The sequence below is a fragment of the Salvia miltiorrhiza genome, chromosome 6, assembly GCF_028751815.1.
Source record: "Salvia miltiorrhiza cultivar Shanhuang (shh) chromosome 6, IMPLAD_Smil_shh, whole genome shotgun sequence".
Classification (NCBI taxonomy): Eukaryota; Viridiplantae; Streptophyta; class Magnoliopsida; order Lamiales; family Lamiaceae; genus Salvia; species Salvia miltiorrhiza.
The window spans coordinates 16,749,769-16,761,715 of NC_080392.1; the positions used below are offsets into that span (position 1 = coordinate 16,749,769).

General features: G+C 34.0%; 1 protein-coding gene across 1 annotated transcript; it reads right to left on the minus strand.

The window, feature by feature from the left end:
• Positions 1-5,649: 5,649 nt before the first annotated feature.
• Positions 5,650-10,023, minus strand: LOC130990578 (uncharacterized). Its single transcript, XM_057914799.1, is given in 5 exon segments — positions 5,650-5,907; positions 5,964-6,028; positions 6,031-6,150; positions 8,586-8,893; positions 9,998-10,023. Coding segments are annotated over 5 exon segments (777 nt in total).
• Between the last annotated feature and the right edge of the window lie 1,924 nt (positions 10,024-11,947).

Below are 11,947 nucleotides of genomic sequence, written 5' to 3' on the forward strand. Positions count from 1 at the left end.
AAAAATCTAGAACCTAAGATATTTAGATTAAAAGGCAACTTAAATTAATTAACTAACTATCTAGATTATTCTAGCAAATAAGTGTCCTAGAATAGTCTAGCAAATTAAGTCGGTTACTTAACCGACATAGTCATAATATATATATGTGTGTACACTTTGGTATTGATGTGTAGAGCAAAAAAGCAATCAAGTTAAATAGCTTTAAAAATCAAGTGTTCCCCTTGTTCATTTCTTTGTTTGTCACGTCCACACACCCACATACACATTAATTCTTATATAGCCTCTTCATAAGTTTCATCCTCCAAAATAAATTTCTAAATAAATTTGCTTACATTCTCTCATCCTATATTCCAACAAAGTGGTATCAGAGCCACAAGATTCTACTTGTGGTATGGCGAATTTACAATCTTTTCAAGTCCCCATGCTCAACAAGAGCAACTTCGATAATTGGAGCATCAAGATGAAGGCGCTATTGGGAGCCCACGACGTTTGGGAGATCGTGGAGAACGGCTACGAGGAGCCGCAGGACGAGGCCGCACTATCCCAACAACAAAAGGATAGATTGCGAGACGCGAGAAAGAGAGACAAGAAGGCTCTCTGTCTCATTTATCAAGCGCTAGGGGACGATGATTTCGAGAAGATCTCGAATGCAAGTACCGCCAAGGAAGCGTGGGAGAAGCTCCAGAACGCGTGCAAAGGAGCGGAACAAGTAAAAAAGGTACGACTTCAAACTTTAAGAGGAGAGTTTGAGTCTTTACATATGAAAGAGTCCGAATCGATATCGGATTATTTTTCAAGAGTCTTGGCGGTGTCTAATCAAATGAAAAGAAATGGTGAAAAATTGGAGGATGTAAGAATTATGGAGAAAATATTGCGCTCACTAACCCCAAAGTTTGAGCACATTGTGGTGACAATTGAAGAGACTAAAAATTTGGAGGAGATGACGATCGATCTCTTGTTGGGGTCGCTGCAAGCATATGAGGAGAAGCAAAAAAAGAAGCAAGAGATTTCAGAGCAACTTTTAAAGTTGCAAGTAAGCCCGAAAGAAAAAGAAGAAGGTCCGAGCAATGGCCATGGACAATTCGGGAGAGGACGTGGTCAAGGTCAAGATCGAGGAAGAGGTCGTGGACGTGGACGAGGACGAGGAGGCTTCGTCAACAGTAGTGAAAGAAAGGAGTTTACAAATAGTCGGGGGAGGAGCAACCCGCAGTCGAGGTACGATAAATCTTCGATAAAGTGTTATAATTGCCATAAATTTGGGCACTATGCTTCCGAGTGCAGAAGTGAAAAAGTAAGGATTGAAGAGAAGGCCAATTACGTCGAAAGTACAAATCAAGATATTGGTAGTGTGCTTCTGGCATATAAAGGAGAAGCTGGAAGACAAGATGACACGTGGTACCTCGACACTGGTGCTAGCAATCACATGTGCGGGAAAAGAAATATGTTTGTGGAGCTCGATGAGTCGGTAAGTGGCAACGTCTCCTTTGGTGATGAATCTAAAATTCCAGTTAAAGGAAAAGGAAAAATTTTAATCCGCTTGAAGAATGGAAATCATGAATTTATTTCCAATGTTTATTACGTGCCCAATATGAAAAATAATATCTTGAGTTTGGGACAACTCTTAGAGAAAGGTTATGATATTCACATGAGAGATTATAACCTTTCAATAAGAGATGGCAAAAATAATCTTATTGCCAAGGTGCCAATGTCTAAAAATAGAATGTTTCTATTAAATATTAGAAATGATGTGGCAAAATGCCTGAAAGCATGTTACCAAGATCCGTCTTGGTTATGGCACCTACGGTTTGGGCACTTAAATTTTGGCGGCTTGGAGTTGCTATCAAAGAAAGAGATGGTGAGAGGCCTACCATCCATCAAACATCCCGATCAACTCTGCGAAGGTTGTCTACTCGGGAAGCAATTCAGAAAGCCGTTCCCAAAGGAGTCAAGCTCAAGAGCTCAAAAGCCACTGGAGTTGATTCATGCTGACGTGTGTGGGCCAATAAATCCAAGCTCCCTTGGTAAAAATAATTATTTTCTGCTCTTCATTGATGATTTTTCTAGAAAAACGTGGGTATATTTCTTGAAGCAGAAGTCGGAAGTATTTGATGCATTCAAGAAATTCAAAGCTGCCGTTGAGAAGGAGAGCGGACGACAAATCAAGGCCCTGAGGTCCGATCGAGGCGGAGAATTCACGTCAAGGGAGTTTCTAGAATTTTGCGAAGCAAATGGAATTCGACGGCCCCTGACAGTTCCGAGATCCCCCCAACAGAACGGAGTGGCGGAAAGAAAAAACAGAACAATCATGGAGATGGCGAGGAGCATGCTAAAGACGAAGAATCTGCCTAAAGAGTTTTGGGCCGAAGCAGTGGCGTGCGCGGTGTACCTATCCAACCGATCGCCGACAAGGAGCGTGTGGGGAATGACTCCACAAGAAGCCTGGAGCGGGAGAAAGCCAGGAATTTCCCACCTAAAGGTATTTGGGAGCAAAGCCTACGTACATGTACCAGATGAGAGAAGGAAGAAGCTCGATGACAAAAGTGAAGCATTCATCTTTATCGGGTATGACTCTAACTCTAAAGGCTATAAGTTATACAATCCAAATACCAAGAAAACAGTGATAAGTCGGGATGTGGAGTTCGACGAAGAAGGAGTCTGGGATTTCAGCTCCAACGGTGACTTCACCTACATCCCACAGTTAGAAGAACAAAAAGCAGAAGAGCAAGTTGGAGAAGTCCAACAAGAGCCAGTGACTCCACCAGCTTCACCAGTGCCAGTCACTGAAGACTCGCCACCATCTTTCTTAAATGAAAGAGCCACACCACGAGCAAGGAGTTTGGGCGAGATATTTGAGGATTTCGTCAAGTTCAGAGTTTTGCTCGGAATGACAAATCAAGTTTAAGGGGGAGTGTTGAAATATAAACTTGATTTGTAAGTAAAGATATTTTGTAAAGAAAAATCTAGATTCAAAAATAAAAATAAAATATAGGAAGAAAGTAGAAAAATCTAGAACCTAAGATATTTAGATTAAAAGGCAACTTAAATTAATTAACTAACTATCTAGATTATTCTAGCAAATAAGTGTCCTAGAATAGTCTAGCAAATTAAGTCGGTTACTTAACCGACATAGTCATAATATATATATGTGTGTACACTTTGGTATTGATGTGTAGAGCAAAAAAGCAATCAAGTTAAATAGCTTTAAAAATCAAGTGTTCCCCTTGTTCATTTCTTTGTTTGTCACGTCCACACACCCACATACACATTAATTCTTATATAGCCTCTTCATAAGTTTCATCCTCCAAAATAAATTTCTAAATAAATTTGCTTACATTCTCTCATCCTATATTCCAACAATTTTGTGGTCTAATTCATTCCTCTTGGTGTTTTCTTGCAAGATTTTAAAGAGCACGTTTAGCTCAGATTATCAAAGAGGCTATCGTGTGTATGGTCTACAAGAGCTTTGTGTGTCGTCGTTGCATCAGGATTGTGACTAAATTAGGCTGCAAAGTGAGAAAATGGTGAATTCATATTTAGGCGATACTACAATAGTGGTATGAGAGTCTCGTTAGTCTCGCTATTGCACCCTTCTTGTCGTGGGGCGATTCAAATGGCCATAGGTATGACTAGGTTTGAACTTAAGCCTCTTCACGGTAAAGTGGACATAACACATAACATGTCTAACTTATTAATTTGAATTCATCAGATTTGTTTTGATTGATGCATATGTATATATATGAAAATTAATCAATGCGGGATCCAATTTTATTTTTTTTAAATGTAGAAAGGGCTGGTCTTGGGTGCGACCGTCGCACAGTGTGCGACGGGTCCGCCCCGGCCCGCGCCCGACCCGGCCCGTAATCCAGACCCGAAATCCTAAATCCTAAATTATTACATTTGTTTATAATAATTATTACTTTTAATAAGCATGAAATATATATTTGTTCGCACAAATGTATACTTATATAAATATAGGTATTTTCCTTCATTTAATATACAGTATTATATTTTCTAAAACCTAAATTCTATAAACTAAACCCTGTAAACTAAACCCTAATAGGTGAAAACTAAACCCTAAGCCTGAACACTAAACCCTAATAGGAGTATTTACTTTTAATAAGCATAAGATATACATTTGGTCGGACAAATGTATACTTATATTAATATAAATATTTACCTTCATTCAATATAAAATATTATACATATCAATATACATTTATATGAACAAATGTATATATTATGTTTATTAAAAGTAACCATTATTATAAACAAATGTAATAATTAGGAGTATGGGTCAAACCCACGCGGATCAGGGTTCCGGGTCAGGAGGGCGGGTTTGGGCCGGGTCGACCCGTCACACACCTGTGCGACGGTCGCACAGGAGAATTAGCGATGTAGAAAATGTCTAAATTTATTACTCCCTTCGTCCCAGCATAAGTGAGGCAGTTCTTTTGGGCACGAGATTTAGAGGGTGTTTGGTTGAGCTTAATTATAAGCTATTTAAAACAACTTATAAGTTGTTTAGAAGCTTATAAGCGCTCCTTCAAAGTGTTTGGCAAAATAAGCTCTTAAATAGCTTATATAAGCTCTAAAATTAAGCTATAAGAGCTTATAAGCTTCCCAAAAAATAAGTTCATCTACCTCAACTTCTGATTTTCTTATAAGCAACACTCATTTTACAAAAATAACTCAACTATTATTTCTTATTTTCATCATATATAATTCTAATTTCATTTTTCTTCATTTTTCTCTTTCTAAGTAAAATTTTTCCCTCACTAAGTAAAAAAATTCTCTCTAACTTATATGCTCAATTACCCAAACACTTTAACAACTTATAAGTTCTTAAAAAACTATATCTTATAAGCTCCAAGAGCTTATAAGCTCTTTAAAATAAGCTTAGCCAAACAACCCTCTTAAGAAGTTGTTGTTTGGTGTATTAAATGTATTTAATTATATGTGTAATTAAAGTTTCTTAAAAATATTAATTCAAAAATAAGGGCAGAGTATTAATTAGGGTGATTAAGAAAATAAGGGTGTAATTAGTTTTATTAATAGAGTTTCAAATTCTCTAATTTTTACCAAAATGATGGCTCACTTTCGTTTGGACGGCCCAAAAATGAATACGATTATCACTTTGGGTGGGACAGAGGCCGGGGGTACAAAATTAAACTAAAGAAATAATTTATTTAGCCAAAATTAATAAATTATTTATTTATTTAAATTTAATATAGATAAAAAAAAATTAGTCAACTAAATTAGCAATTTAATTCAAATTATATACTATTAATCTGAACTACTCCAATTAATCGAGGAATTTTGGTTTGGAGAACAGAAACACCTTTTTATATAAGTTTTTTATTGGATGAAATCTCATAAAAGTTTACCTGAGTTGCGATAATTTAAATAAATGACAACGAATAATTATAGAAATTCTTCAAAAATTAATTAAGATAAATAACAGAAGGGTTGAACTTCACAAATTTGCTTATCTGCGCACTACTACTGTATCGAAATCGTTACACACACGACACAAAATCAAACATTATTTGACTCTAGAGTTTGTAATTAAGATACACTAACAATATAGACTCTCACTATTCGATTCAATCGTGACTGAAACCGCTCACGAAGAAGAAATGAGGAATATAATTATTGATCTTGGATCTTTTTCGACTCATAAGCAGGAAGTGTGTAGCCAGCGTCAACGTAAGCAGAAGAATCATGAATAACGAAGGAGAGATGTGATGAGTGCTGGATCCCACGTTCCAAATCTTCTCCTTCTCTCACCCATTTTTTCTTCATCAAATTTATCGTCATCTCCGATTTGAACAATCCCGGAGCAATCGAATTCATTCTGATATTGTACGCTCCCAATTCTAGCGCCATTATCTGCCAAAACAATAAACCCTAATTTATTATAACGAACAATTCCAAGCTGTTAATTTTGCATTAATCCATCTTACTTGATAAACTCGACTTAGGCCGGCATTGGATGAAATGTTGATGATGGAGCCGCCGCGGCGCGCATCCGTGCGCCAACGTACTTGGAAACCAGCCAAGAGCCTGTGAGGTTTGTTTTCACCACATTGTGCCACTCCTCGTTTGAGAGCTCCAGTGCTGGTCTCTTAGGCCCTATAGGGCCATCGTTTACTTTTTACCAGTGTATATACATGAATTCATATACAGATTTATAGAACCATTTTAAAATTAATTGTGAACCATTTTCAGTACTTCGATGGTAAAGACTTTAAGATTTATAAGGGAAATTGTCACTTTGTTGAATGAATTAGTCGTACTAAGTTCAAATCTTATGTGGTGAAAATCTTATTTCTTGAATTTATTATTTTTTTTTTATAGAGAATTCATCATTTGTTCATAGTTGGTGGTTTATGTTTTAATATGAATTTGTAGCATAACCATATCTTATATATATAAAACTTCCGTTGATAATGATAAATATATTGAGAATTGATAATGCGTGCGAATAAGTCAATAATTTCTACGAATAAATCAATATAACATATGAACATGAATTATCATATCACTACAAGAAAAAATTCTGATAACGACTAAATTAATGACCGAAATTTTCGGTCGTTAATTTAGCGGCCCTAATGATCGATTTATTTTTAAATTTTTTGAAATTTTTTAACTACCGAAAAGTCAGTCAATATTAATTTTCTTGTTTTTATTTTTTATTTTTTATTTTTTAACAACCGAAAGTTCAGTCGTTAATAATTTTTTTTAACTACCGCAAATTCGATCGTCGATAATTTTTTTTATTTGTTATCTTTTATTTTCTAAAAAACATAATTATATTTTATTATTTTTTTAACGATCGAAAATTCAGCGGTTAATATTTTTATATTTTTTCATTTTATTTATTTTTTATATATTTTTTAATTTTTTTAATAACCAAAATTGCGGTCATTAATTTTAATTTTTTGAATATTTTTTAAAATCAATCGTTAATTCGGTCGTTAATATTAATTGTTTTTTATTTTTATATTTTATTATTATTTAAAAATCATTATTTTTAGCGTTACTCTTTCGCTGACACCACAAGTCTTAGTTATCCTCTCGACATATTTTAAAGTTATGCATGAATGATACTCCCTCCGACCACCAAATATTTGTCGCATTTTGAATGACATGAGTTTTAATAAAATATGAGGGAAGTTGTTAGTAGAGTAAGGTCCCATTTTAAATGTGAGTGAAGATGTGTGGACCCTACTACATATACTGGAGAGTGAAGATGTGTGGACCCTACTACTATTAATGGAAGTGGCAAAAATTTTGTGGACGAACCAAAAAGGAAATTGTAGCAAATTTTTGGTGAATGGAGGGAGTATTGTATACTAAATTAGAGTTTAAATGAATTAATCGGTGCAAATTATATCAATAATATGCATGTTCTATACTGGTGACTATTCGAAAGAAAATTTAAGGTTAATCGCTCTTGACTTATAGAGTTTTATTAAGATGAGTGACCCATTGGAAAGTTCGTCAAAGTGTATACGATTGACTCCAAAATACATGATTAGAAATACCGAAATACTTGTGGGCAAAAAGCTAGGTTGTTATTTTTTTAATAAATGTTTTTTGTTAACGACCGAAAATTCGGTCATTAAAATAAATTTAAGCTCGTTAAAAATAAAAAAATACAACCATGCAAATAACAACCGATCAAATCGGTCGTTAACCGTGTTGAAGATTTTCGATTTTAACGATCAAATTTTTGGTCGTTAAAGCCGCATTTTCTGGTAGTGTATGTATTTAAATACTAAATTTGGTAAGATTTTAACTATATTGACTGAATATGGCTATTCGTTAATTATATTAATTTATTCGTAGATTTTATTTATTTATTTGCATTTTTCACAAAAAATAGAAATCTCACCCATCCAAGAATTGTATATGATGGAGTAACATATATATCAATTTCCATGCATCTAAAAGAATGATTTGAGCTTACGAAATTGTTTTTGAAGGAGGAAGAAGAAGAAGAAAGTGCTTTATATATTTTGTTAGAATTTATAATTATTGTTAAATGTTTGATTTACATTTTTATTATCAATTATTGGTATTGATTATCTCATTATAATATGAGTATATAATTTTTTAAGCTTCAATTTTTATATAGTATATAGTAAATGTTAACTCGGGTTTCCCTTTCAAAATTTACTATAAATAATTCTAAAATAATAATTTTAATAAAGTGACGACACAAGTAGAATATAAAAATTAAATTGTAAGATAGAAACTTTGTACCAGAGAGAATTTCATGCTACCATTACCAACATCATATACGCTAATGAAATAGAGAAGATTAATAGGATTGTAGGATGATTAAATAATTCATCCACCTTTAAGTAAGTATAATTGAATGATTAGAGTACGAGACGAGCACGAATCAAATCATACACAAACCAAATCCTTAATATAATTATATATTTTATCAATCATGTATTATCACTCAAACCCAAACTTCTCTTGAACATCTATCACTTAGCATAATTATGTGATCAATTAATTAATCGCCAACTAGTTGCATCATTCACTCAACCAAATTAAGAAGTCCATACCTCTCACACCAGCATTGTTGATCAACACATCGACATGCCCGAATGCGTACCAAGCTTTCTCGACGGCGGCCTCAATAGTTGGGCCGTCCGCCGTGACGTCGAGCACCACAGATTTGGCTCGACACGAGCCACCATTGCTCACTCCATCAATTTGCCCGTTGATTTGATCGCATAGGGACTCGAGCCGATCGGTCCGACGTGCAGCCGCGACAATCCGGCAGCCGGCTGCGGCGAGATCGAGGCAGAACTCGAGGCCAAGGCCGGAGGACGCCCCAGTGACCAAGACAATTTTGTCGGGGAGGTGAGTCCTGGGTGTTTAAATTTAGTTGCCATGACAACCCTAGAGGTTGGTTGTTATTGGCTTTGCGATAATTTTATAGACTATTACTGAAACTATTTTGGTCACATTTTTGTAAATGTTAATAGATCTTTTATCCTACGGCTAATTTATTGTTCATTCTTAATTTTATTGTTCCCTATGCCTATAAAAAATTTCTGTACAATACCAGTTTTAATAAAATATGAGTGAAATTGTTAGTGAAATTAAGATATCATTTTAAATGTGAGTGGAATTATGTGGATCCTACTGTTATAAATGGAATGTCAAATTTTTCGTGGACGGACCGAAAATGAAATTATGGTAAATTCCTCGTAAACGTAGGGAGTATTTTATAATTATTTATTATAAAAGTAAAATATTTTTATTGAATGATACCTAATTAATACTACTATTTTCCACTAAAAATTGATTATTATTTTAAAAAAAATTGAATACCCTAACTTTGGATTTCATCAAAAAAAAAAAAACTTTGGATTAATATAATTAACTCTAACAATCAACTATTAATTCAAAAATAGGAAATTAAGTTAACAAAATAATTACTAATTGAATTAGTGAATCCTAGTTAGTTATCTATTTATTATATAAAAAATATAACAAATTAAAATTAATTGAAATAAAATTGCTAAAATTATAATTTGTCTGACAAGTACATTGGTCGTATTTCCTGTTCTAGGCTACTAGCTTAACTCAGATTTAATTAAAGCATATATAATTCAACTAAATAATCAATTATAAAACTTTGATTTGATTTAAAATTGTAGTTCCTATTTGCCTGACAAATACATTGGTCGCATTTCCTGTTTTAGGCTGCTATAGCTTCTCTCAAATTTAATTAAAGCTATATATAATTCAACTAAATAATAAATTAAAAAACTTTGATTTGATTTAAAATAATAAAGTATAAAACTTTGATTTGATTTAAACTTGAAAAAATATAAATAATAATTATGCATATGATTTTCTAGCGCCACTCCCTCCCTTCTATCGCTTGCCACTATTGCCGATGCTCTAGCGCCTCCGTCGCTCCACCGTAAAGATTGATCGAGATCTGTCTCTCATCTTTGTAGACTCCAATGCCACCTTCTTGTTCGTCATTGTCGCTTGCCCTCTCATGTATGATGAGACCGGACTGGGCACGGGCCTGGCGCGATCTGGGTACGAGTTGGGTGCGGGCCTTGTTAATATTAAAAAAATTGCTTGAATGACATTTAATCCCTAGATCTCTTGTTAAAGAGGCTAAAGTGTTGACCACTACACCAAATAATCTTGTTGAATTTTATTATAAACTTTATTATATGAAAAGTCACATTTCCAACGAAGTTTTATTTGCTTTTAAAAAAGTTTATTTGTTTTTAAGAAAAGTCTTATTTAATTTTATGAAAAATACTATTTAGATTCAAGCAAAAATTTCATTTATTAAAAAAAAAATTTAAAATCTTATTTGTTTTTAAGAAAAGCCTTATTTTATTTTATGAAAAATATTACTGACATTCAATTAAAGATCTCATTTACAAATAAAAAATTTAGGGTGTGTTCGCTTTGAGGTATAAGCAGGGCCGGCCCTTATGTTAAATTGGTGGGGCAATGGCCTAGGGCCCCCAATTTTTGGGGGCCCCAAAATTTAGGCCCACTTGTATTATAACCCTACCATTAAAAAAAAAAAATTATTTACCTAATTCTAAGTGAATAGCGGCCCTGAGAACGCAGCAGCATTAAAAAAGAAAAAAAAATTCAGAACGCACAACGGCTCTCTCTCTCGATCTCTCCTCTGCTCTCTCACGCTCTTCACTACTCTCTCAGTCTCTCTAACTCTCTCTCTTTTTTCCATCTCTCAACTCTCTCCTCCATCTCTGACTCTCAACTCTCTCTTCGACTCTTCCATCTCTATCTGTGCTCTTTCTGTCTCTCAATCTCTGTTGTTCTGCTCCTGTCAGCTGTCTGGCTTCCAGCCTCCAGTGGTCGCCGGTGCTCCGGCCTACTGCTGCGTCGCCGGTTATGCAGCAGAAATAAGTCAATAACGCGGTGTGTTGTTCCAATTTTAAATTTAATTTCTTTGAGGTTTATGGTATTTTTGGTGGATTTGTGTTTGATTGTGAAATTGTGATTCGAATTTATTTGTTATAGTGGATATTGCTAATTGTTATTGTTTTATTGAGGCTGAAATTTTTTGTGGTTATAATGTTGCCTAGAAAATATGCATCGGGTAGTCAAAAAAGAAATAAAAGAAAACGAATTGATGAGGTGATTAAAACTAAAAAAGGAGCCATTCATAAGTTTCTTATACCTAGTTCTAGTTCTTCGGTGAAAGAAGTTGATGTGATTGAAAATGAAGAGGTTGATGCTACTATTAAGAATGAAAATGATGCTTTGAATGGATTAATAGTGGTTTTGTGCTTTAAAATTAATAAAATCATATATATTTACGTTCTACTATGTCTCAAGAAAGGTTGAATGGATTAGTGGTTTTGTGCATTGAACATGAGGTATTAGAAAAACTTGATCTTGAAGAAATTATTGATGATTTTGCTTCTCAAAATGCTAGAAGATCTAAGTTATTTTTGTAATTATTTCATCATTGTTTTCCTAGTTTATTGCACTTTATAATTAATAGGGGCCCCATTTTTCCTTTTCGCCTAGGGCCCCCGGAATGTCAGGGCCGGCCCTGGGTATAAGGAAGGGATAAGCTTCATTTATCACCTTATGCCCATTTGCTTTGATATAATATAATATTAGGTAGATGGTATAAATTTTCGAGCAGCACATTTTTCCTAGAGAAGGGGATAATTAAGGAAGGGATAAGCTTAATAGATAAAAAAATATATAAAAAAAATTCATAAAGTATTATTATTTATAATAAGATTAATAGATAGTCAAGAATAATAAGCGTGATCACGTCTTCTGAGCAATAATCTTCTGAGAACCAAAGCGTGATATTAGCATCAATTCATTACAGATATTTTTTTTATTAGATACGTGATCACATTTAATCTACAATAGTTTGGTTGAAGAATATAATACA